Consider the following 26,463-nt stretch of genomic DNA (forward strand, 5'->3'; position numbering starts at 1 on the left):
AACGTGCCCCATATTTGAAACTGGACTTGTTCAAGTAGATATATATTTCAGTCAGAAGGTCAGTTTGTCCGCAAGCACCTTCGAATAAAGCTGAAGACAGGCTCTCATGAGGACCCACATCACTGTCCGAACGATTGTTCCTGCTCTCAATACACAACAAGAGAAAGCAAAATAAAGTATAATTAATCCATATACAGTGCCTCCATTTCAGCCCAAAACAAGGGTAGCTCAAGAAACGGCAGCAAAGGTAGAGTACCAACCAATTCACCTTCCGAAACATCTCTCTTTGAATTACCTTATAATTTTCTTCTCTCTCTTATAACTTCCATATACCATCTAGGGCTTGCAGATATCTAGCTTCAATTACCTTTGAAATTTTAATTCAAATGGAGCAGGCAAGGTACTGGATGTGGACTAAGCATAAACCAAGTTTGAGTACTTCTTCACATCTCCAAGCATCGACCGCCGCGATCGATGATTCTTCATGGGAAGAACAAGCTTTTGCAGAAGATGCATCTGGACCTCTTGGAGGGTGTATATGGCCTCCAAGGTCTTATTCTTGCAGCTTTTGTAGAAGAGAATTCAGATCAGCACAAGCTCTAGGTGGTCACATGAATGTCCACAGGCGAGACAGAGCTAGACTAAAGCAATCTCCAAGTCATGACCATCCACCACACCATGAAATTCTTCAACAAGATCGACCTCATAATCATCAAAACCACCAATATTTCAATTACCTTCCAAGTACTTCTCATTATTCATCATCTATAGGGTTTCCATACCCATCTCAGATTTGTACTTTGGTTTGTAACCCTAACCCTAATCTTGATCCAATGAATATTCTTCCTTCACCATCGTCACCTTCTACAATTTCAGCTCCACTACTTGCTCAAGAGAATTGTAGCGAACGCAATTTTTTCCCTTCAAAGTCTCCAAAAACATCCCCTCCACCGCGGTCGGATTCAAGGACTATTGAAAAGGAGAGAAATTCAAGAATTCAAGCATCTGGATACAAGAGCAAGGTGGAGTATTTGAAGACGGATTTGTCGGTGAGTTTGAATTTGGTTGTTCGAAGAACTTGTCCCAGCTTATCGGACGGACAAGAGGAGGCGGACATGGCGGGGTGCAAGAGAAGGCGAAGCGATCATCATGCATCTCCATTGCCTTTTTTCCTCAAGAGAAGAGCAGTTGATGTGCAATATGTACAAGGTGGAGATAAGTGTGACTTCATTAGCCCTACCTCCAGGGATGACTTAGATCTTGAACTCAGGCTCGGTGACCCTCCTAAGGTAAAGTAGACATATATATATCCAGATTAACCATGAGTTCTATATATATATGAACGTATAGTACTATGGCTCTTTCTTGCTTGATGTATTCCTGCTTTGATCCCCACTGATGTGTGTTTGAGGTTACAACCTCTTTATTTACTTTGAATTGGATGGCGTGAATATATAGATATATTTATAAGCCTTGTTGAAATCACAAAGTTCATGAACAAAAGCATATTACAATCAAAATGCGTAGGCAGTAGTTGATGTTAATTGTTGTCTTTTTTTTCATATAGATTTTTCTTTTGTTGAATGGGTTAAATTCGTAGATATTAACAAAGGAAGCAATTTAAATCTAACCTATCGAGATCGATAATCCCTACGCCTTTCTTGTTCAATTGATTGGCCTTTTCACAGTTTCACCATCTTTCTCTTTTTAAAAATATAGATATATATTTGATTTGTCTTGATGAATGGATACATCCGTTTTTCTATTCCTTGCTACACATTTATGATTGGTTCTTCTTACAATCAATCAAATATTGGTAAGTTACATTCTAATTTATACCAAAAACTTGTTTTCAAATTACGTAGATCACATTTTTCGATTCAAATATACTATTCTGATTGTAGACGTCAAAATTTGTTGTCTAATACTTAAAATGAGAATGTCTGTGATCTGCATGGCTCTCAGAGACAGAGATTAGCAGATATCACGAGCATATAACTATATAAGCCTAGTTTTTAAGGAGTAAAATAAACTGACTACAAACTACAAAGGGTGCATGGGAGATGGTGAGCACCTTTTCCCATTCAGTACCTCACTGACATTCCATCACATAACACGAAATATACAAAACAAACAGATGAGTCTTCAAAGGGCATGTGAAGTCAAATGCCTCACAACATAGATTACCTTTTCTCTTGTACTATTTACATCATCATTCATTAGACATGCATGTTATATCCTCTCCCTCGCATAACTCCATCATCTGCTTCTGTACTTGTCTCCTCTCTCTCTCTCTCTCTCTCTCTCTCTCTCTCTCTCTCTCTCTCTCTCTATGTGTATATATATATATATATATATATATATTACTCACAATCCCTCCAAAATTGGCACCTAAACACCGGGAATCACTCCCATTATTTAATCACAAAGGGAATATTATTACATCACAATTTCACAAGAGCTATCTACCCTCCTTTTGTTTCTTCCCTTGTATGTTTAACAATTAGCTATTAAGTATACAATAATCCAAACCCTCTTAAAAGTAATAATAATAAATCCTATATATACGCTTAAACAATATATATGTATAAAGTACAAAACTATAAATTCCCTATTTGAACCCTAACCCTAGGTGCAATCATCCTGGGTTGCTTTCTATGCAGAAGCCATATACCCATATATATGGAATTTCGAAACCAACTAACCCCCTTGACTTTAATGGGTTTCCAAAATAACTTAGAGAAGTGGACTTGTAACGAAAGGAATTTAAGTCGTACCCAACAAATAATTTCCACAAAAGACTAAGAATTGAAGGCTGTCTTAATGATTTTGAGGGGAGTTTGTCCTTTGTACATGTGTGTGTCTCTCTCTGTACAAGTTTTGATTTGTACGATGCATGATGCATGCATGTGTTCTAGAGAGGAAAGTGAGATTGTTTGCATTGGCTTCTACGAAGTCATACATCTGTGTAAAGGAAGCTTTAAAGGTGATTGGTTGAGGTTTGTCTTGTATTAGGGTTAATTTATGAGTTGAATATATAGGTCTGTTGAATAACAGCTAACGAGGTCTCTGCAATGTACACAGAGAGATCAGTGAGAGAGCCAGAGAGGTGAGTGAATTAATTATAACTATAAGTGAAGTTTTTGGGAGGCAGTGGGCAGGAGTGCACATGGGAATGAAATGTCGCTTAAGGAGTTTTAGTTAATAAAGAATTGAGCGAGGGAATGGTGAGTTATTCCAAGGCTTGCATTGTTGCAATGGGGTTTCTCTGTTTAGGTAATTTTATAATACCAAAATTATTGTTTAAAGAATGAGAATATATCAGAGAATAATTTGCAGAGTAATTGGGTTGGTACTAATTGGCTGTTTGCTTGCAAGTTATTGTTTATAATTGTTTTGACAACTAATAAGGGTATCTTTCCATGGGAAGCAGCTAGCTCCACCAGTCTCACAAGCACACACTTAGAACTGTCCAATTAGTAAATATATGTAGATTGAGTGTGCGCATACATATCTGTTTTCAGTCACATGTATCTGTGCACATAGAAAAATGCTTGACACCCCTATTTTATAACCTTCATTTTACTTCAAATTCATGCGGTAATGTTGGATGTTAAAAGAGCTCATGTTTATAATCAATGATTATTCCACGCTACATAGATTGAGACTAAAAGTAAGGTTATAAACTAGGGATATGTAGCATTGCTCGTGTATAATGAGAAGAGGCTCTGATTATACTCAACAAGATAAACCCAAATTCCAGACCTAAAAACAAAGGCAAGCCCAATTTAAAAGCCTGACAAGCAATGCTTTGCATCTATTGCCCAAACCAAGAAGGGTCCACTTCATTTGCTAGCCGGCCGCGACCTGGAAAGGCTTGAAATTATATAGTTGATGAACAAGCCATGCTAGTTCTTCATAGAGGTTTGAGCAAAGCGTCATTACACCTACATAAAAATCCTCAAATTGTAAGGTATAAGCTGGAGCACCAATAAGGAGGGACATCCACAACTGATTAACTAACGCAATAACGCAAAAAAAAAAAACAATTTAAGGATGCTGCTTCGACGGTGGATGGGGCCAGGCCCAATTTATAATCCATTTTTCCCAGCTTGCCAGGCCTGACGGTGGCCCATTATTAGGTTTTGTATAGGCTTACCTTAATTACTTGAATTTAATCATCTCTTTTAGGCGCATTAATAGATGAACTGATCTATGAAGGATGTATTATTCAAGGGCTGGGCTGCATATTTGAGAACAGCATAGCTGGGCCAACTTATACCTTAGACTGGGTTTAATTTGCAGCCCATTTTTAAGCCCTCTTGGCGCTATTTTGAGATTTTTTCAACGTTTCTTTCACTTTTTGTCCTATTGTATGGTCAAGTCAAATAAATTAAAGAATGGTTCATTTTCACCTGCCTTTTGTTGTTTTGGATGATTACCCCTTCTCATTTGTAACACTACAGTAACAGTGCTATTAATTATCTTATATTTAATAAAGATTTAAAGTAGGAAAACTTTGATTAGAACCTATTCAATGTGAAACAAGAAAATTTTGCGAAAGGGAGAAGCATTTGAAATTTTGACTCTTGACCAGACACGGTAATGAAAATGCAAGAAACACTGATTGCTGGACTGATTAATTGGGGATCTGACTTTGACTAAACTTAGCATGATCTGCTTCTGGGTCGTGTTCATATGAAGGCAGTAACAGCAAATTGTTCTCTGAGCCAAGTCTCTTTTTCCCTATTTCGCCCTGAAATTCAGTCCAAATTCATAAATATATAAATGCCATGGTAATTTCTCAATTATTGGTTGAGCGGAGCGTGAACGTGAGACAAAGATGGAGAATATTACAAGTCAATTATCAAAAGATTATTTAATTGACAACAGAGTCTGAATTCAATTTTAGAGCTCATTTGCCAGACAAATAAGAGCTTGTGTATAGAATATACAGATATATAAATAAAAAATAATAATTTACTAAATTCCTGTAACCAGCTGGTCAACGTTCCATCATAGAATCTGAATCAGCTCTCTCTCTCTCTCTCTTTCTGTGTGTCGTATACTCGTATTGGAAGCATGGCGTCTATTTGTACCCCTGTAATAAACAGCCTAAACGCGTCCTCCAAACAAGAAGCCTGGAAATGCCCGTCACTCCCTGCCATCCCCTCATTTACCCAAACCCGAACCCAATTTCTCTCTTCTTCAATCTTCAATCCTTAACTCCCCAAATCGTGGTCGTAATTATGGCATCCATGACTTGGCGAAGCAGGTCCACACACAAATCTAATCCACCGCCCACTCTTGGAATCCTAGCTTTTGAGACGGCCAAGACTATGTCTCGCCTGCTCGCTCTCCACAAGTCCCTCTCCGATGACGAATTCTTCGAACTGCGCAAGGGCACAATGAAATCAAGAGGCGTCGCGTATTTGAATTCAACGGATGAATCCTATCTTTTTAGCCTTGCTTGCGCAGAGAAGCTTGAAGAACTCAATCGCGTAGCGATGAGTGCCTCGCGTTTGGGCCAAAGATGTTCTGATTCCGATGGGAACAATTTTGACATGCAATCAGTCTCTGCTAATGACGAAAAGGAAGTTGAAAAAATGGAGAAATACGTTGCTTCAACAGCGAAGTTGTATTCTGCATTGGAAACTCTGAACCAGCTGGAATTATCGGAGAAGAAAGTAAAATTGTGGAAACTAAATGTCGATCCGAAGCGCTCTCCGAGCCCGAATTTCGGTTATTTCGATGAGAAAATCGCGTATCAGAGAAAGCAGGTCCAGTACTACAAAAACACCTCTCTTTGGAGCCGAACGTGCGACAAAATCGTTGCACTAATGGTCCGAATTGTTTATACCGTCTATGCCCGAATCTGTATCGTTTTCGGCCCTTTCGTTTCGGGTCTACCAAGTTTCTTCAAAGATGCGCCACGCAACATTTCGCTTCCGAAACCAGTAAGAGTGCGAGTCCATCCGGAGGCAGATTATTGCCTGCTTGCGTACCGAGATAAGTTTATTCAAGAACTGCCCGTCAAATCGGGTCCGTTGCCTAGGACTTTGAAGAAATTGGCCGCCATTCGATTCTACAGCCACGAATTGTTGCCTAAATATCCAATTTCCAGCATTGCAAAAACGGTGCAAACCGTAACAGACCAGACTGTGATTGAATCAGCGCCACCGTCAACGGTGGGCTCGGCGGGACTTGCGATGAGGTACGCGAACATAATTGTTCTCGCGGAGAGGTATCTGAACACGTCAATGTGTGTGAACGACGAGGCGCGTGAGATACTTTATGAGATGTTGCCAGCACGGATAAAAACGAAGGTCAGAGAGAAGATGCGGGGCGCGTGGGGTGGAGAGGAGGAAGAGATGGGTCGTGATGGTAGTGACCTGGCGGAGGGGTGGAGGCAAGCGGTGGAGGATATTATGACGTGGCTGGCGCCAATGGCGCAGGACACGGTGACGTGGCGGATGGAAAGGAACTTAGAGAAACAACGGTTTGATACGAATCCGGTGGTGTTGCTACTGCAAACGCTTCATTTCGCGGATTTGGAGAAGACGGAGGCGGCGATCGTGGAGGTTTTGGTGGGTTTGAGTTGTATATATAGGTATGAGAATCAGTGGTTGTGCAGTGGCCTTTCCGGGAGTGGTGGTCGCAGATAAAAATATTCAGAAACAGTTTCATTAGCTTTTTGGGGTTATGTTTCTGTTTAAACTGAATTTTTTTGATTCATTGCACGGTTAACTTAAAAGATCCACTTTAGAGGGGTTAATACCACTTTTGGTCACCCAAAGATTTTGGATTTTCCAATTTAGTCACCCAAAGATCAAATGTGTCATATTGGTAACCTAAAGTTTCTATTTGTTCCAATATAGTCTCTCGGGCAGAATTCTACCATTTTGGGCAGTCAACATGCCACGTGGCACATTGACCGTCACAACACCGTTATATTTTGACGATTTTGTTAGACGGTAAGAGGAGTGGATTTAGGTCAATGACATGGCAATATTGTGCGCAGGAGTGTGGTTATCTAATACTCACAAATATCTAATAATCAAACCCTAAAATCTGAAAAAAGCTCAAAGATTTTCTCCCCACTTATCGTCTCTGGGTTCCCAAGCATCGATTCGTCTCTCGAGTTAATTAGTGTCGTCGACATCGCAGAAGAAAGTAGATTTGTTTCACAACTGCCTCTTGCATCGTCATAGTCGCATAGTCACAGGTAATGATCTTCGTTGTCTATAATTGTGACCATTGCATGGTGATCTTTTGTGATTATTTATGCCCGATCTTGTTTCTAGGTTCATTGTATAGGTATGATGTCATGGGTTGACCATATTAGGGTTAAATATATTAGGATTTATAGTACAATACACGTTGCTGTCAATTTTAGGGGGGATTTGGGTGTTTTGTTCTAATCATGTCTTGTATATTGCTTTATTTTTGTGCAGTAAATGAAATCTGCACCCAGGAGAACACAAGCCCCTAATGTCCCACTCACTACTGTGAGTCAGGAGACTCAATCAATTGTTGTGAATACTGGTGGTGATGGTCTTGATGATGATTCTGATGAGGTATTAGATGCATTCATGGAGAGTTTAGAACAAAATGATGTTGGCATAGATGGTGTTGATGTTATAGATGGGGTAGGGGAAGAGTTAGATGCAGAAGGCAGTGATAAGGGTGAAGGAGAAGGGAATGGATCATCTGATGATGATCCAGACTTCAAGGTGGTTTATGAATCAGATAATGAGGATATTTTGTTGTATGAGTCTGATAGTGAGGATATTTTGTTGGCTAACATCTGCCTATTTTGGACAATGAAGAAGTATGTAAAAGCTGTTAATTATGTCTATTTTGGAACACTAATATGAAATCGGTGACTATTTTGATACATTTTGTTTTTATGACTTTGGACGAATTATAACGGCTACTACAGATGTTTTCTTTAAATTTTGCCACATGTTTTTTTTTAATTTAAAAAATTAAAGTCCACATGGCAAAATGTCAGGCCACACAAGCAAAAATAGTTGGAGATAACGGTGTTGTGACAGTCAATGTGCCACGTGGCATGTTGACTGCCCAAAATGGTAGAATTCTGCCCGAGAGACTATATTGGAACAAATAGAAACTTTCGGTGACCAATATGACACATTTGATCTTTGGGTGACTAAATTGGAAAATCCAAAATCTTTGGGTGACCAAAAGTGGTATTAACCCCACTTTAGAGCTATTTATGCTGACTGATGGAGCCCATATTTTAATTGGGCCGATAGAGGCCACTTAAAAGGCCCGTTTTAAAATCCATTTACTTTCAAAGGGCTTGAGCAGGTTGCGGCCCATGATTTTCCAGCATACGAGACAAAACAGAACCCATGAGAAATTTGTCTCTGTCTCATTCGTTGTGTGGGCCCAGTAAATTATAGCCCACGATAACATAGACAGCGAATAAAAACCTCACACGTACACTTCAAAACAAGGAAGAAAGATTCTCAACTGCCCCTTATATTTTTTTTTTGTTTTTCTAATATGCGGGGCCCGGTGGCCGTGAGACAACTGGTCAATGAGTCAAATGTCTGATGTTTTGAAAAAAAGGTGGTCAAGTGGGTTGAACACTTTGGAGTGTAGTCCATTATCTTCAAAAATTAATATAAAAGATGAAAGTCCCACCGGAGGCATCCTTCTTAGTTCTTACCTCAAATATAGATTCATAAAATATAACCCACCATCAGAGACAACCAGGCTTAATTATGATATCCGATCATTTAATTAGTCTTAATCTGATTAAATATTTAGCCGCATCATGATAAACTTGAACGCCCTTTAGGCTGAGGTGATTAGTGCACAAACATCATACTCTTCTGATGTATCTCAATAAAAAAACATCTCAATCATCTTAATAGTGGATGTGCCACTCTTTAATTCAATGAGAAGGTTTTATGGGTCCTTATACTTACATCAATCAAAGTATAAAATCCAATATTAAGATATTTTTTAATATGATCCTTAACATTTTTGCTTTTGATAGTAATAATGGAGCATCGTTTTAGCCACGCTACTAATGGACACACCCAATCCCACTCAAAATCCTTACGCATGCATTAACTAGACACGACAGAATCGCAGTAACACTCGGGTAACCATTCGTGTATTTCTGTATAGTGCGGGTTACGAGCAGCATGCTAGTGTATTTTTACGAGTTGTTTGAGTGTTTATCGTCGCATGTGTATTTAAAGTGCGTCGCATATCTGTGTGCCACAAAGAAAACAGAGTAATTCAGTAGTGGTTATGTTCTGACAACTTTTTTTGTTCAAAAAGTAGAAATAGTGAAAAGAGCGCAGCCTCTGGGGCTCCACGTTTATGAAGGTTAGGAGTTACACAGAGGAAATTTATGGTCTGTGCCTTTTTATGGTAAGAAGATCGTTTTCATTGTATTATGATATTATCAGCCCATGTGACCAATTTGATGCCTTCGGCTCCTTCTTAGAAACCCACTACTTTAATTCTCATCAGATCTCTTCCTTCCCCTACTTCGATTCAACAAAAACGACCCATCAGGCTTCTTTTTCTTGAAAACAATAATTTCCTATCTCACCAAATCAAAACCTTCTTGATCTCCAATTATTTCCTTCTTTTTCTTCAAAGCAACAATTCCCCATCTCACTAAAACAAAGCCTTCTTGATCTCCAATGATTTGAACTCTTCCTTCCATTGTCTTTTGAAATGTCTGATCCTCTCAGGCTGTTCTGTATTTTCATCTTGCTTTCTGTTAGAAAAGTAAAAGGATCTATATTTTTCACTATATGTTGATTGTGTACAACATGCCTTTATATAGGCGTTAGAAAGGAAAAGTAAGAAAAATAATGTCAATAAAGTAAATCAAAGATGTTGATATCTTTGACAAATTCAAAGATTTTGTTGATTTGTCAAAGATATCATTGATATTTTGTAGATATCTTTGACAAATTCAAAGATTTTGTTCATTTGTCAAAGATATCAAAGATTTTGTTGATATCTTTGACATCCCCCCTCAAACTCAAGTTGGTGCAGTAGAAGTAAGCTTGAGTTTGGAAACTAAGTCTCTGAAACGACCTGGTAGGAGTGGCTTGGTGAAGAGATCAGCAGGTTGGTCAAGAGTGGATATTGTCAAAGATAAATTTCAAAGATATCAAAGATTTTGTTGATATCTTTGACAGAATTGAATAGAAAGAAACCAACAAACTGAGAAGCCAAAAAAGGAGCAGTCCGGCGACACGCACCAAAACTCAAACACAAAAGGATGGGGATCCAGCTCTGAGAATCGAGGCTACCAAAAAGCAAGAAAAAATCCACATGGGAACCCAATAGAGCAGTCAAAGGAACACCAAGACTGCACGCAGAAATCCGGAATGGGACCAAAGAGGGCAAATAGTAAGATTAACAGCAGCAAAACTCCGAGAAGGGACCCATCTCTAGAGAAGCCTTAAAAACGCAGCAAAAGGACTCCAAGAGAGGACCGAGATCTTAGCACCAAGAGCGATGGTAGAAACAGCAGGGAAAAGCAGCCAGAAACATGGACACCACCATACAGCAGCAGGAGGCCGAAGGAACGAACTGCGAGGAACCATGCTCAAACTGATGAAAAGGCAGAAGAAGCAATCGGGTCTAGCTAGGGGTCCGAGCAAAGGAGTACCCCTGGAAGAGCACGACTAACGGCGGAAGGAGCACCGCCACAGAGGACACCAAAACTCAAGAAAAGAGAAGAACATCTCAAAGGAGACCGCAACCGACTGGGGACGGACCCAAAACCAAGATCCCACCTAAGGAGTGTTGGACCAAGGCTGTAATAATATGTGTTGTATCAATGGTAGTACGTACACTACTCTGGAGTGCCTCAACAGGAGTGGCTCCGATACCATGTTAGAAAAGTAAAAGGATCTATATTTTTCACTATATGTTGATTGTGTACAACATGCCTTTATATAGGCGTTAGAAAGGAAAAGTAAGAAAAATAATGTCAATAAAGTAAATCAAAGATGTTGATATCTTTGACAAATTCAAAGATTTTGTTGATTTGTCAAAGATATCATTGATATTTTGTAGATATCTTTGACAAATTCAAAGATTTTGTTCATTTGTCAAAGATATCAAAGATTTTGTTGATATCTTTGACACTTTCAATCCCAGTCTCATCGCAGCAACACGAGCTCATCTACGCAGGATTTCAACAGGCGGGTTCCAACATAACTTTGAATGGTATTGCAGAGATTGAGAAAAATGGCATTCTAAGGCTAACAAACGAGACAAGCAGGTTAATGGGTCATGCCTTATATGCTTCTCCATTTCAGTTCAAGAACTCCAGCAGTGGCAAAGCTTTCTCCTTTTCTGCTTCTTTCGCTTTCGCTATAGTACCCGAGTACCCCAGACTCGGTGGCCATGGCCTCGCTTTCACGATGGCCACTTCTAAGGAACTTAAAGGCGCTCTTCCAAGTCAATATCTTGGGCTATTAAACGCAAGTGATATTGGAAACTCTACAAATCATCTTCTCGCCGTTGAATTCGACACAGTTCAAGATTTCGAGTTTGGAGACATCAATGACAACCACGTCGGAATAGACATCAACAGCCTGAATTCCAACAAATCCGCAGCTGCAGCTTATTTCATAGACGATACCACAAAGGTAGATCTCAATCTCAAGAGTGGAAATCCAATCCAAGCGTGGGTAGAATACGATTCGGTTGATAAGGTTCTCAGTGTCACGATTTCACCGACTTCTTCAAAACCCAAATCACCAATCCTGTCATTTCCAGTAGATCTGTCACCTATTATTCAGGAGTTTATGTATGTTGGCTTCTCTGCTTCAACAGGATTGCTTGCTAGTTCTCACTTTCTCTTAGGCTGGAGCTTTAATATTAATGGAGAAGCTCCAGCCCTGGATCTGTCTTCTCTTCCTTCACTTCCAGGTCACAGAAAGAAAAATTTAGGCCTAAAAATTGGACTTCCAGTTTTGATCGGTTTTCTTGTAGTATCTTTAGCAGCCATTGCAACAATTTACATCATCAAGAAAATCAGAGACGCTGACACCATTGAAGATTGGGAGCTTGAAATTGGTCCACACAGGTACTCATATCAAGAACTCAAGCAAGCCACTAGTGGGTTCAGTGAAAAGGAGCTTCTTGGGCATGGTGGGTTTGGTCAAGTTTACAGAGGAATCTTACCAGATTCGAAGACCCAAGTCGCCGTCAAGCGAATATCACACGAATCAAAGCAAGGACTCCAAGAATTCGTATCCGAAATTGCTTCCATTGGCAGGCTTCGCCACAGAAATCTGGTTCAATTATTGGGTTGGTGTAGAAGAAGAGAAAGTTTACTTCTTGTTTATGACTTCATGGCCAATGCAAGCTTGGACAGGTTCTTGTTCGACGAGCCCAAAACTGTTCTAAATTGGAATCAAAGGTTCAATATCATCAAAGACGTTGCTTCGGGGCTTCTGTACCTACACGAGGGCTACGAGAAAGTCGTTCTTCACAGAGACGTTAAGGCTAGCAATGTCTTGCTAGACAGCGAGTTGAATGGGAAACTCGGCGATTTCGGACTGGCAAGGCTATACGAACACGGGTCACACCCGGATACAACTCGGGTCGTTGGCACATTGGGCTATCTCGCACCGGAATTGCCCAGAACGGGCAAGGCGACAGAAAGGTCAGATGTGTATGCATTTGGTGCGGTTTTACTCGAGGTAGCATGTGGGCGCAGGCCCATTGAGCAGAAGTCGTGTCCAGAGGAGTTGGTCCTGGTGGACTGGGTCTGGGACAAGTTCAAAGAAGGCCGGGTCCATGACGTGGTGGACCGGAAACTAAAGGGAGAGTACAATGCTAATGAGGTAGTGATGGTAATAAAATTGGGCCTAATATGCTCACACAATGAGCCCAAAAGAAGGCCCAGCATGAGGCAAGTGGTGAGGTATTTGGAAGGGGAGGCAGAGGTGCCGGATAATTTGAGAGTTGGCGATGAAGGGAGGGGAGGGAGGGTTGGGGAGGGTTTTGATGATTTTGTGAACTCGATTGCTTCGTCAACTTTTGATCGAATGAGCTCATCGTATTCATTTATGGCAACCGGGGATGTTGGAACTAGTTTTTGTTCTATTTCAACCTCTCCAATCTCCCTTGTCCATCCTAGAGACTAAAACTAGTCTTAGAATTTGTGCCGCTTGATACATTTATTTCTATGAACATTCTTGTCTCATTCACGAATGATTATTATTAAGAGGGTTTTGGGTTTTATAGTGAGTGCATGTTAATAAGAATGGAGAGGGACATCATAAAAAAATGTGAAATAGGAAAGGTGAATGTCACTCCCACCCACCCACTGACCACCACTCCACTTAAATATCCAGTCTGTATAGTTTTCTCACTGCGAATCCACCCATAATGATAAAGGGCATTTGGTTGATCACCGGATGCCGGATGGGATAGAGACTTATTGGGCGATGTGAATGTCACCTAAGTGGGTTCGAGAGATCCACTTTATTAGCTGGAATGGCCTGCTAGATTAGCCTGGGCTACAAACAAAACTAACAGTGGGCTTGAAAGATAAACTTTTAGTTTAGCTTGGGTATGAGCCCAAGCTAACTCTCTCTCACGCTGGACTGGAGGTTGCATGTGGGCGCAAGCCCATTTAGCCCAAGGCCATGCCAGAGGAGACCGCCCATGTTTTTTCTATGAACAGAAAATTGATTTTATAGATAGAAAATGATAATTTTATTAGATATGTTGATTGCAAGTAATCACTTGTCAGAGTCAAACACATAGATGGGTATGGCCTCACCCAATTCTAGGAGGACGTGCTACCTTTCCTGATGTATCAATATACAAGCGAACTCTATTTGACTTCCAATCACAGGTTACAAAACAATTTGGCTGAACCACTCTAACTTCAGCTCCGATCATCTCCTCCTTAATCTTGTTCTCCGCTTCTAACGCTGTCACGCCCACTAATTCAGGCCATTCACTTTTCCCAGGCGCGTTGGATCCCAATAATTGGCCATAAGTTCCTATTTTTTCCCACAAAAAGGAAAAAAAAAAAAAAACACAAAACTCATCAAACCATATCATCATGTATCAATACTAAATGAAAGAAATAAAATCATCAAAAGAAAGTTATCTTGCTTAATTACTTGGCAACTGTAAATTTGTTGACTCCCCAGCTTCTTCTTGAGCAGGACTGGTGCTCTTCTGGTTCTCATCAGCCATCGACAAGGTTTGAGATGTAGGATAGCGCGTGTGTTTTGTAGAGAGAAAGCCTGTGGGTTTGGTAATACAGTGTTGTGTCAAATTTAAAGACTTGGAGGCGATAATGCATATGTTTTAAAAGGATTTTCCAATAAAGTAGTTGGCCGGCCAGTTTGATTGACAAAAATAATGTTTTAATATTACAGTGAAAACAAAAACAGGAATCCAGTCTCCGAAATCCTGAGGTTGGTCCCCCCTTCTGGCCACTCCGTATTTTAGCCTTATTTACCATGTCATCACAGGTGGGAAATATACGATGGAAAATATATGTGCACTCGGACTTCACAACTTATATGTATTGTCTCTCGATTCAGCCTGGTTTCATATGTATCACGGTCACATTTACTTCTTTTTCAGAAAGGAAAATCAAAATCTAAGTAATTAGAATTTAGAAGCACTGTGAAATAGTACTGTGAGAAAGAAAAATACAGAAAGAGTACAAGAAATTGCTGAATATAATTTGCTGTAAACCCTAGATCATTGTCTTCTTCTTATTGACTGGATTAAAATCGATATTTGTGCAAGGCCTCTTGCGAATGGAGAGATCAAAGATGCAATCATCAGGAATATCATCAATCTGCTCTTTCAATAATACTGTCACAGGACTTGTAGGGCAGTGATAGGCCCCACATCTTCCTATCAATTTGTACAGTTGGTTCATTGATTTTGCTTCCATCATGCTGTGGCACTTCATAAGATCATCCTGTCAAAATATATATATATATATATATTCCAATAGAACAGTGAACCAAGAAGACTATTAGTACATAATTAAGCTAAAAACTTCTCATTGATTCTTTGCATTTAATAACTAGGATTTGAAACTCATTTACCTTTTGATCTTCGTTAAAGAGATTTGTAATGTTAGTGATTGAAGGTGCATACTCTTCCAAACTGCACCATAGAGCAGAAACAGCAAGGGTGCTTGGCTGATACTCTACAAAAATACCTAATAGAGCCCCTAGAAGAAACTCAGTTGCTCTGTCGGTTAACTGATCTGAATCAATGTCCAATACTGGCAGCAGAATCTCTAGGTAGGAATATGGTGTTGTAGAGTTCATCTGCCATCCCAATTCCTGCAACAACTTCAGTTCCATTCTCCGGATCATACTTGTGTCAAACGAATGATCTAGGCCCTCCATCTTCATGATCAGAAAACATAGACGAAGACAACGTTAATATACAGCCAGAATAGCCAAAAAAACAACAACAATGAAGCGGCGGTCACTAACCTGAATTTCAGACAGCGAAGGAACTGATGTCTCACTGAACTTAGAGGCCACCCATAAACACGACACAGAGAGTAATTCAACCATCTGCGAATTCCATTCCTTCAAGTAACATTTGCAAATATATGTAATGGGTTTAGGGAAATATTCACTTTAAAATAAAGGAAAAATGCATTGTTGCAAACATCAAACTAATTAAACTCCTTACCTTGCACGGATTTACTGACATAAACCGATCAAGATAATTTACAGCACTGAATACAATCCCAAAAGGCAGGTTCATCCGTACACAAGACTGGATTGAGTCCAAACAAAAAAAGAAACACATTTCTATCAACTTTGATCAAGTAGTGCAAATATATATAAACATGATGATTCAGTATTAATTTGTTATGTAATTAACCAACTTTGATAAGCCATTGAACTGCTCTGAACCTAGCAGACATGAAATCATGATTAGACTGGAGTTGCCTTGCATATGAGGGTTTCGGCATGTGACTTGATTCCTTCTCTAAGCAAATTTTCAAAGCCTCCAGACACTCTTCTTTTGACGAATCACTGCGTTTCTCTAAGTTCTGAATGTGTGTGGGTTGATGGCATTGATCATCAGTAGTTAAAGGACAAGAAAGCCAATCCTCATCACAGAGCAATGAATCCATTAATTTGTAAAACTATGTAATGCTTAAACTCCTAAGAATAACAACATATATGCGATACAGTGTACGTATATAAGTGTTTGGAAGCAGAATGGGAAAAAAAAACAAAACATTGAAGAGTTGTGTTTTTAGGTGTAATTGGAAAAATATGTGTGAGGGGGCAGTTAAAACATACAAGGGGTTCGTGGGGGGTGGTTGGTTATGGAGAAATAAAAGAGAGGACACGACCCTCATGAGAGGAGGTTAATGCATGCTTGCTTTGGTTTGCATGGATATTTGATATTTGTTTGTCACCAATTGCGTGACTCCACGAGGTTGGTTTGACTGCTTTTCATAAATGTTGACATCTCCTTCATTATAGGGAAAGGAGAATTTTTCCAGGTGGGGCCAATTCCTGTCATGTAATGTCGTTTTCTACAGTTGTAGGCAAGGTTGTCAAAATCGTACGGAAAATTTATTGGTTCAATCTGAATCGACCGGGATATCGAACCGGTTCAATATAATAAATTATAAATTATTTAGCACATTTATTAAATATATAGATAATAATTAAAAATTAAAAATTTCTCACAACACTCACGCTAATATAGAAAATAACACTCACGCCTTCATTGGTAAATTTACAAATAATAACAAAATATGTAATAAACGTCTTGAGCAACGACTACATAATGCATATATGGTGATAATAACCACACAACCCCGTGTGTTTACAGGAAAGATGAATATTTCTTCAAGTTTTTACAAGAAAATTTCTTTGAAACACATTAATTGTCAATTGTCATCAATGAGTCTCCGCATCTTCATCTCAGTTTCCAGAAATGTAAACCGATGAACTCGCCTACATTTTATGGTCACTGCAACTCATAAGATGAAAAACTGAAACCAAATCTTCCCTCATTCGTAGATTTCAGCTCAAGCTTCTGAAATGGGCTGCAGATCAATTCAAGTATGTTCTCACTAGTCACTCAACTGTTACTCTTAGTTGTGAGAAAGTTAATAGCCGTCATAAAGGCTAATGTTCTGAAAGTTAAAAACAATTCACCAGCAGGTTCAAGCATACACACAGAAAGCAGGTATAACACAATCATTGCCATTGACTTATCTAAAATCGAAATAGATAACTTGTACAGAAGTCTATCTGCTATGAGTCCAAGATGAAGGACAAGTACCTGCTATTAGGATCATAGTAGAAGCCATTTATCGAGCCATCACTACATGAGAAACAAACATAGTAGAAACCAGCTATGGTTAATCCACAGTCTGTTCCAACATTCACAAAATATCGCTCTTTCCATCTCTGCAGAATACAAGCAAAGAAATTCAGAGTTATAATATGTGTGAACCTTTATTATTTCCACGAAAAACTTGTCAAAACAATTCAGACCACGTTACCATAAAAATGTATGGGCAGTTGCTCAAATCCAAAGATTTCCCACCATCAACCTTTACTTGGCTCTGAAAACAATATGATCAGTCAAAATGAGAAACATATTTCCTGCTGTAGAAGACCACACTTTACGCTCTGACTTCTAAGAACTTACAAGAAGAGAAGAAAACGATGGAAACTTGGTCCAATGCCTTATATCATCTTCTGGTCTGTTAAAAAAATTTCAAATCTTATTAACAAAGGGAAAACTCGTGCTTCAAAAATTGATACAACAAAAACAACATCCACGTCAACATGGAAATGCAGTTCATCATCACTGTTATCTAAACAAGATCCACGATTTTAAGAAATTGAGAAAGACGAACATACGTTGCTTCCCATTTGCCAGTAAAGAAGGTATAGTTCTTTGTATCTACAATCTCTCCTTCCCAGAAGGTTACTACCTGAAATATATAGTCATAGCATTTGAAGTAAATTTAAAATTAAAGGTAAAACATTATTTTCAACATTTAAGAGAGTGATTAAAATTCGCACTACAGAAAACGCTAAATAACTCTACAAGACTACAACATTGAGTCTTGCAGTTTTAAGATCTAGGCCACAGTTTCATTGCATATGTTAGATTACACTTTAACCGGTAATATTTCAAAAGCATATAAGATGTTAATTAGTCAGTGTGCAACATACTTAGGCTATATATGGGCTTCAAGACTTCAATTTGAAATAGTGAAATAACTGGGCCTCATCTTGCACCTCTTACTCCTATTACAGAAATGTCCCACATTTCTGGTAACGACGGAGTTATACCAAATCATCAACATTAAAGTTGTCGCTGCAGGTTGATGAAGCCTTTTATCTTTGACACCACAGAATCTAAAAAGGGCCGAAAATAGATTTGATTCAAGCAGATGCCGTCTAACAAAGTCCCTCCAGGGACATCTGATAAAATCAGAAGCGCTAACAAAGTGACAGTAACCTAAAATGTTGAGTAGTTTTGACGCGGGAGGAAACACGAAATAAGGTAAACCAACATTCAAGCCAAAGAAAACTGGAATCCACCAGGAAAAGAGAAAATTCTCTAAAAGTTTATTAAATCAAGTTATCAAGTTATGCCTCTAATAGAGGATACACCCCTATTTATAAAGGAAAAATCCTATCAATATAAAAAGGATTATATTCTAAATAAAAAGAAAAAATAAATCCTATTCGAAATAGAAAGAAATTAAAAATATTAATACACAACCTAATTTGACTATAATTCCTAATACCGACCAAAAATGAAACTCCTATCAATTAAATATCATTATATCAACAACTCCTAATAATTATAAAAAAATATTAAATCTTGTCCAACATCAAGTTTAGCAAGTGGAAGCTCTAAGGAGATGGCGATGCTTAAAATTATGCATTTTGGTTGGGTATGGCAGGATGGGGGAGGAATAATAATTACACAGGGTGAAGTTAAGAATCTACTTACAGGTGTGTCTGCCATAGGAACATTAAGAGCTTCCATAACACCACATAGATACCCATTATCAAGGTCACATCCTTGGATACGTACATTAACTCTCCATGCTTCATCCTTCTGTAGACTAGAAACATTCTGGGTACCAGAAAAGGCCTGAAACAAGAACATACCTTATAAACACAGTTAACCTCACAATCATGTTTCATGCATAATACCGTCTTCAACCATTAAAAGAAAATCAACGGTTTCCGCAGTGAAATGATCGTAGAAATATATACATATATAACAGCAGTTTGTCAGAACACATCTCATTTTAACAATAGAGTTCTCAAACGGAAAATGCCATGATTCATGCTTAATACTATCTTTGGATTGCCATGATTCATGTCCATTACACCGTAGCCTTAAGAATATCAATAGATTAATATATAACCCCAACACAATCCCGAAATTTAACAAATAACGATTTGTTTTAAAAAAAAACATAAAAAGGGAAAGTGAAACAGAGAATCACCTGTCCAACACTCAAAAGTGAACACGCAGGCGGCGAAGTGTGTCCAGAATTCGCATCTTTGCAGTTAACCAGTTAAACAACCATGGTTAGACGCAGACATTTCAAATTCAAATCCAAAATTACGCATAAGCCGTAAAGTTTCAGAATTTCTTGCAATTCAATGAAATTCAGGCACAGGAAGAACAAGGAGATTGAAGAATTGGAAGCTTTATGTACCTGAAACATGAGACGGAGCTGAGTTTTCCACCACTCTTACAGGCATTCTTGATCGTCGATCTAAATCTTGTTTTGGAGCCCTTTGCTGGTAATGTTGAGCCGTGAATATGATCCCAACAAAAGCCGGCCTGTCCTTCTTACAGCGGTTTCCGCCCATGAAGCTCCGGGTCCATCCCAATTTTAAGCCCATTCAACAACTCCAGGCCCATTTCAAAAATAGTGGGACCACTGGACCATCAATCGCGAATTCGCGATAAGGATTGAAACGATCTGCGTCTGAAACCAGGAACAACAATGGCTGCTACTTCGCTTGTTACTTCCTCCTCTCCGTTGCCCACAAAATCTCTTACAGTTCGTAATCTAAGCCAGCAACTCTTGCCCTTCCGGACTCAGAGTCGCATCACTAGAAGAGCCAAGAAGCAAGGCTCTTTCACTGTCCAAGCTGCCAAGCTTCCTGCGGGAGTATGTTCTAATTATTTCATCACTAATTCCAATGGTTTTTGTTGGTTTTGATGATTTTGTTTGGCCTTAAAAGACCAAAGAAACTAATGGGTCTTGTACAATTTCCAGGTGGAATTGCCAAAAGTGCAACCAAAGGTTGAACCACCATTTCTGGGATTCAGCAAGACTGCTGAAATATGGAATTCCAGAGCTTGCATGATTGGCCTCATTGGGACATTTATTGTGGAGTTGGTAAGTTCTCTCTCACGCACCATCTTTTCTGTTCTTATTTTTGTAGGTTGTGAGTATGTTCCTTCATCCTTGATGTGGGCTTGTGGTAATTACAGATATTGAACAAGGGAATTCTTCAGGTAATTGGGGTGGATATTGGGAAAGGTCTTGATCTTCCACTTTGAAAAAGGCCACGAAGAGCTTTTGCCGATGAAGCTCTGTAATGGCACATTTGAGCATGACTATTTGTACCAAAAAGACTCAATTCCTGTTATTTTATGAACGCAGTCCATTTCATTTAAACAGCAATCTGAACAATCTACAACTCTAAGTAGACATCTGTTATTTGCCAAGATGATAAATAAACATCCAGTGATTTTGCTATATTTGGCTCTGCAAACATCTAGAGTTAAAAGTATGTTACATGGAACATTACATGTAACGTTCTTAGTAGAAAGGGATTCGAGAGCTCCGCAATTCATTTAGAATTCGAGAGTCTATCATTTTAATTCAATAGCTTTAAGAGGTGTGTCAGTATCTTGAACATCACCGCACTGAGTGGAGAGACACTACTTCAATATCATAAAATATCATGTACATGCGCCGATCAAAAAAAATTAAATATCAAAATTTGAAAATAAACAGAAAGGCCAAAGAAACTACTTGAAGCTCCAAATATTTAGACCTCGCGTGAGAGATAGCATAGTAGGTCATCAGAATGGCAACTGGTTTTACGGCGGCACCATCATGGAGTAATCTCACCGTCGGTGACACAAAGGTAATGGTGAACGGGAAAAAATGGGACACAAAAGTGTTTCCCTGGTGAAGGTATTTGGTAGTCCGGACAGCTTCAGTACCGTGCGGATCATTGCTGCTTCAAATTCCTCTCCGCTCGATGCAAGATTTCAAAACCCCTGATAAATTGAAATGAAGGGTTTAAGGGAAGAAAAACTGAAAAAGAAGCTCAAAATATTCAACAACGAAGATAAAAATGAAATGGGCTTGGCAGCCATACACCTTGATGAAAAGGGCCGGGCTAACCCGTTAGAAGGTAAGGCCCAATATCTCAGACAACGTCACGGCGATGGATTTAAAAATTTCCTCGAAAACAGGCCGAAGCTTGACGAGTTCTTGATGGCCAAGGTGAGGCCCTATACCTTAGACCGCGTTGGGTCTAAAATTCGGCCCATCTTGCAAGTCCAGTACAGATCACAAAACATTTTATTTTATTATGCAATAAAAGCCGAGGTGCAAAATCAAAGAAAACAAATGAAAGGTGCCTCTCCAATCATCCTAATGACTCCCATTGTTATCCCTAACTTTCCTTTTCGGTGCCGAGAAAACGAATGAAAGTAATTAGGAGAGTCTCTGTAGTAAAAAAGTGATAATTACTTCTGACTGGTGACTGCTGGTTTTGGAAAACAAGGAAAGTCCCTAGTATAGCAAACATGGTTCTGTAAAGGGCATATTAGGTGAGAAGATTTCCAGTTAGATCCAATGCACCCTTAAAATTCAAGGTTATCCATGGCGGGTTGTTATCTTCCATGTCATAAAGTAAAATCATCGTACTTGTAAAGAAAACAGAAGCATCACACAAGTCAACCAGTCGACAAAACATTTTTGGAATTGAACAACATAGTAATATAATATGTTGTCTGATCAAAATTCAAGACTCGAGCTTACTGGTCAAGAAAAGAGAACGTCATGAGCGACGTAATTTTAACTACTTGTACAAACAAGAGTACTCCATTAACCCCAATAAATTGACAACTAGAGGCAAACAATTCCCATCATCAGTCTTTTAAACATGGGAGGAGTTAAGTTGCATGCAACCTGGCCTAGCCCCTTTAGTTACAGAGTAATATGGGCTCTGAAACTCAAGGGTATACCATTTGAATACATAGAAGAGGATCTTTCCAACAAAAGTCCTTTGCTTCTACAATATAACCCTGTCTACAAAAAAATTCCCGTCCTCGTTCATGATGGAAAGCCAGTATGTGAGTCCATGATTATCGTCGAATACATCGACGAGGTATGGCCGGATAAACCCTTGATGCCAAGTGACCCTTATCAGAGGGCCACGGCTCGGTTCTGGGTTAATTTTATTGGAGATAAGGTACGTGTTTTCACACATTTGGAAGATAATTAAACTATAATAGCTGCCTACATATGTGTGTATTATATCATTTAATTTAAAAAACATGAATCTGCAAACAGGGCATCGCAGTTTTGAAATTGTTTTGAACCGCCGGTGAAGAACTAGAACAAGCAAAGAAGGATACCTTGGGAATGCTGAAAACCATCGAAGAACATGGAGCAGGAGAGACAAAATTCTTCATTGGAGATGAGGTTGGCATAGTGGACATAGCCTTCGGTGCAATTGCTTATTGGTTGGAAATATTTGAAGAAATATTAGGAGTGAAGCTGCTCGAAGCCCACAGGTTTCCTAGACTCGCTGCTTTGATCAACAATTTCAAAAAAGAACCTATAATCAAGGAAAACCTCCCAGATCACCATGACATGTTTGTATTTTTCAAAGGTCTCATAGAAAAAAAAACTTGCCTCTGCATCATAAGAGGCTAATAGAGAGTGTCCGTCAAATGTCGTATTTAGGTTTCTCCACTAATAAATAAACACAAGAACAATAAAGGGTGTATTTTAATTTGTCATATTTAGGCTTCTCTACTAATAAATATCACTGAAACGTCGATTTCCACCCACACTTTGAATTACATTCTCGTATAACTCATTTGTTGATGAAAAGTCCATTGGATCATGAATACTCCTAAGCATTTAACTGCAAGCATCGAGGAAGTACCGTCCTATATAGGGAGAATGCCTCCGGATAAATTTTAAACTCTAGATACAAGATTGGGGAAAGAAGGGAGGGGGGAGGGCAGGAGATTTACATGCTCTACGCTGTCTAACAGTATATGGAAATGCTAAGAAAACACAATTTTGTTAAATTGCGTAACGAACAAAAGTTGAATCTTACAACGTCAAACTCAACCTAAATCAGGCCTTCAGCGAGGAACTCTAACTGCAATATATTAAGCCCTGAACCGTCTGCAATTTATCCATTTCTTCATTAAAATTCCTACCTGGATATGATGATAAAAATTTCTACTGGATATGATGATAATGAAGACTAACATTAGTTTCTCGGTATACTAAAATAGAAAATTTAGATAAGATTTAAAACAGAGAATCATAGAAATTGAATACAAAGAAAAACCTTTCAGCTAATTAACAAGGTAACCATGGGCGAAAGCAGAACCATTCCCTTGGCTGTCAGTGTCTAGAACGTCACCGCACCAAGTGGAGAGACACTGCTTCAATATCATACGACTCGTCTACATGCGCCGATCGAAAAATAAAATATCAAAATTTGAAAGAAAGCCAGAAAAACTAGTTGAAGCTCAAAATATTTAAACCTCTCGTGAGAGACAGAATAGTAGGTCATCTGAAGGGCAACGGGTTTCTCGGTGGTCCCATCATGGACTAATCTCAGCGCCGGCGACAGCAACGGTAATGGTGAACGAGCAAAAATGGATCACAACGGTTTTCTCCTGGCTCCGGTATTTGGTAGTCTGGACTCTGGCAAGCTTCAGTACCGCGCTGATCATTCCTGCTTCAAATTCTTCTACGCTCGATTGAAGATTTCAGAACCCCTAATCAAATGGAAACGAAAGGTTTAAAGGGAAGAAAAAGAAGCTCTAAATATTCAATAAGGAAGACAAAAATGCAATGGGCTTGGCCGCCAATCACCTTGTTGGAAAGGGCCGGGCTAACCCGTTAGAAGGTAAGGCCCAATATCTCAGACAACGATGGATCCACGAAAACAGGCCGAAGCTTGACGAGTTCTTGAGGGCCAAGGCGAGGCCCAATACTGAAGACCGTGTTGCGAAAAGTTCGGCCGAGCGTGCGCGTCCAGTAAGACCAAGGTGCAAAATCAAGAAAATAGAAAAAGAATGCAAGTAATATAGGGGAGGCAGCACAGCAGCTCCAAAGGTGCCCGTCCAATCATCCTGATGCTGACTCCTATTCTTTGCCCTAACTTTCCTTTCGGTAGTGCTACATATACATAGGATTTGCATACATAAAAGATACATAATGATGTGGCAGCTGACTGGATGTGCTGACTGGGCAAATTCAAAATTCAAAAATAAAAAATAAACACTACAAATCACTTTTCTCTCTCCTCATATCTCACTTTTCTCTCTCCTCTCCTCTCCTCTCCTCTCTCTCACGCGATTCTCTCTTCTCCTCTCACGGTCAATAATGGACCTCCGTCGTCCGGCCACCGATATGACCGCCGCTGCAGCCAAAAGAAGCATCCGGCCCCCATGAGCAACGCCCAACCACCATTTGCCGTCAACGGTTGTTGATTTTGTCGGAAATCCACCATAAAGCCATGGGTCTCCACCGAACAAAAATCACAGATCCGACTGATTTCGATGTCGGTTTGGCAACCTAACACCACCAATGGACTCCCCTACGTGAGGCGCACTTAGCCCAGCCCTTCATCGATCGAAACGGCCACCGGAATTGGAGACCCACGTCGAAGGTATGCTCCAGTGCGTTATTACACTATACATTTTACAGTGTATTTAGCTTTTTATGTTGATTGAACATCTTATGGATTATTTGTGAAGCTTGATAGTGGGTTATTGCACTGTTATAATGAAAAATGTAATTATTTTGTTTCATGGTTTGTTTCTTGCCTAGTTTACCAGATACACTATTTTGCAAATAGTGTATTTAACATTTAGTGTATTTAGCATATAGTGTATGTTGCTAGGCTGCTCCTCGTCATGGTGTACTGGATTGGTGATTTCTTGGTTTCACAAAATATTTGATTACACTTTCATTTTAGTAATGCATTTGTTTTATACAAATCCAAAATATTACATACACTGCAAATTTCCATAATGTAGTTGCATTGAATATGTTAGTTTCCTTGCTTGATGGGTTCGATTGGTTCACTATCAGTGTGCATAATGTTTTTAACATATGTTCAATGTTGTCTTGTTTGGGTATACTCTGTTCGTATTGCCTAATGTATTTGTTGTGAGTAATTTTAAGTATGAACAAAGCTAGAAAATTTGTAGTTATTAATATTGATAGAACTATACACTACCAATTAAATAATGTATTTGGCTTGAATGGTTCTGTTTACATACTTGGTGGGTTTCAACTGTTATTATGCATTGGTTTGTGTTTTGTGATATTTTATTCACACTTAATGGAAATGTCTTTAGATATATAGTGTGGTTCGATAGTGTGTGTTTCTCATATTGGTCAAATATTTGATTACACTACTATTTGGTTTAGTTATATCCTAGTAATTTTACCTTTCATTTGTTGTTTATAAAAAATTACATTATATTTTTGACAATGTATTTGTTTGCCAGTTTATAATGCATTACGAATTACCAATATATTTAGCACCACTATTTATTGCATAGTCATTTTCCTTGTTAAATAAATTGCTTTCACTTTTTTATAGTATGATAGTGTAATAATGACAGAGTCATTTCATTTTGGTGTTGATATTATATGAGTTATTACAGTATCAATCACTAAATTTATGTATTTATCAAACAAATGTATGTTTCAATATTGTTTTGTAGTGAAGAGATGAGTTTTCAATCAAGAGGAGATCAATAACGAAGGATGCAAATGGTGATTACAAATATCTAATATTTACATGCGGGAGGTTGGATAACAAGGCGAGGCTTGTTGGTAGACTTTTCATCGATGGGAAGTGGAAGATTACATTGTTTGAAGATATCCACAACCACGATCTAAGTCTTAGTCATTCTAGATTCTATGTGTGTAACAGGGAAATAACCCCGAGTATGAAAATGCAACTAGAGATTAATGATATTGTTGGAATTCGATCGAACAAGAGTTATAATTCATTTGTCATTGGTGCCGGGGGCATGATAATTTTACAATGTATTTGTTTCTCAGTTGTGTGCATTAGGAATTATCAATGTATTTAACCAAACTAATCATGACAGTGACTTATTACATTACGT

The 26,463-nt window shown here is 38.9% G+C and overlaps 8 protein-coding genes, 1 long non-coding RNA gene and 1 pseudogene across 9 annotated transcripts; 6 read left to right on the plus strand and 4 right to left on the minus strand.

Moving 5' to 3' along the window:
* The first annotated feature begins 196 nt into the window (after positions 1-196).
* LOC119984550 (zinc finger protein 10) lies at positions 197-1,377 on the plus strand. Its single transcript, XM_038828554.1, has 2 exons — positions 197-247; positions 350-1,377. Exon 2 carries the CDS (start codon positions 387-389, stop codon positions 1,296-1,298), a length of 912 nt encoding a protein of 303 aa, XP_038684482.1. The 5' UTR covers positions 197-247; positions 350-386; the 3' UTR covers positions 1,299-1,377.
* Positions 1,378-5,249: 3,872 nt separating this feature from the next.
* LOC119995677 lies at positions 5,250-6,665 on the plus strand. Its single transcript, XM_038842176.1, has one exon. It carries the CDS (start codon positions 5,250-5,252, stop codon positions 6,663-6,665), a length of 1,416 nt encoding a protein of 471 aa, XP_038698104.1.
* Positions 6,666-7,038: 373 nt separating this feature from the next.
* Positions 7,039-7,928, plus strand: LOC119988655. The gene is made up of 2 exons (XM_038833775.1): positions 7,039-7,225; positions 7,455-7,928. The coding sequence occupies exon 2, from the start codon at positions 7,458-7,460 to the stop codon at positions 7,875-7,877; it is 420 nt and encodes a 139-aa protein (XP_038689703.1). The 5' UTR covers positions 7,039-7,225; positions 7,455-7,457; the 3' UTR covers positions 7,878-7,928.
* Positions 7,929-9,479: 1,551 nt separating this feature from the next.
* LOC119995061 (L-type lectin-domain containing receptor kinase S.4-like) lies at positions 9,480-13,266 on the plus strand. The gene is made up of 2 exons (XM_038841428.1): positions 9,480-9,766; positions 11,158-13,266. The coding sequence occupies exons 1-2, from the start codon at positions 9,727-9,729 to the stop codon at positions 13,167-13,169; spliced, it is 2,052 nt and encodes a 683-aa protein (XP_038697356.1). The 5' UTR covers positions 9,480-9,726; the 3' UTR covers positions 13,170-13,266.
* A 453-nt stretch (positions 13,267-13,719) lies between these two features.
* LOC119995062 (subtilisin inhibitor CLSI-I-like) lies at positions 13,720-14,315 on the minus strand. The gene is made up of 2 exons (XM_038841429.1): positions 14,160-14,315; positions 13,720-14,036 (listed from the first exon to the last, which is right to left on the minus strand). Exons 1-2 carry the CDS (start codon positions 14,233-14,235, stop codon positions 13,807-13,809), a joined length of 306 nt encoding a protein of 101 aa, XP_038697357.1. The 5' UTR covers positions 14,236-14,315; the 3' UTR covers positions 13,720-13,806.
* A 346-nt stretch (positions 14,316-14,661) lies between these two features.
* LOC119988121 (putative cyclin-D7-1) lies at positions 14,662-16,607 on the minus strand. Its single transcript, XM_038833057.1, has 5 exons — positions 15,911-16,607; positions 15,712-15,798; positions 15,507-15,605; positions 15,108-15,416; positions 14,662-14,977 (listed from the first exon to the last, which is right to left on the minus strand). Exons 1-5 carry the CDS (start codon positions 16,160-16,162, stop codon positions 14,747-14,749), a joined length of 978 nt encoding a protein of 325 aa, XP_038688985.1. The 5' UTR covers positions 16,163-16,607; the 3' UTR covers positions 14,662-14,746.
* Positions 16,608-16,753: 146 nt separating this feature from the next.
* LOC119988130 (glucose-induced degradation protein 4 homolog) lies at positions 16,754-19,871 on the minus strand. The gene is made up of 8 exons (XM_038833069.1): positions 19,748-19,871; positions 19,532-19,587; positions 19,027-19,170; positions 17,919-17,992; positions 17,704-17,758; positions 17,555-17,617; positions 17,332-17,459; positions 16,754-17,092 (listed from the first exon to the last, which is right to left on the minus strand). Exons 1-8 carry the CDS (start codon positions 19,791-19,793, stop codon positions 17,014-17,016), a joined length of 645 nt encoding a protein of 214 aa, XP_038688997.1. The 5' UTR covers positions 19,794-19,871; the 3' UTR covers positions 16,754-17,013.
* Positions 19,872-19,950: 79 nt separating this feature from the next.
* LOC119988137 (light-harvesting complex-like protein OHP1, chloroplastic) lies at positions 19,951-20,803 on the plus strand. The gene is made up of 3 exons (XM_038833081.1): positions 19,951-20,209; positions 20,318-20,440; positions 20,536-20,803. The coding sequence occupies exons 1-3, from the start codon at positions 20,042-20,044 to the stop codon at positions 20,602-20,604; spliced, it is 360 nt and encodes a 119-aa protein (XP_038689009.1). The 5' UTR covers positions 19,951-20,041; the 3' UTR covers positions 20,605-20,803.
* A 1,406-nt stretch (positions 20,804-22,209) lies between these two features.
* On the plus strand, positions 22,210-23,139 carry LOC119987731 (annotated as a pseudogene).
* A 391-nt stretch (positions 23,140-23,530) lies between these two features.
* LOC119987775 lies at positions 23,531-24,344 on the minus strand. Its single transcript, XR_005465509.1, has 2 exons — positions 24,188-24,344; positions 23,531-24,090 (listed from the first exon to the last, which is right to left on the minus strand). It is a non-coding gene; the product is annotated as an uncharacterized LOC119987775 (long non-coding RNA).
* Positions 24,345-26,463: the final 2,119 nt, after the last annotated feature.

Source organism: Tripterygium wilfordii, chromosome 3 (assembly GCF_013401445.1).
Source record: "Tripterygium wilfordii isolate XIE 37 chromosome 3, ASM1340144v1, whole genome shotgun sequence".
NCBI lineage: Eukaryota > Viridiplantae > Streptophyta > Magnoliopsida > Celastrales > Celastraceae > Tripterygium > Tripterygium wilfordii.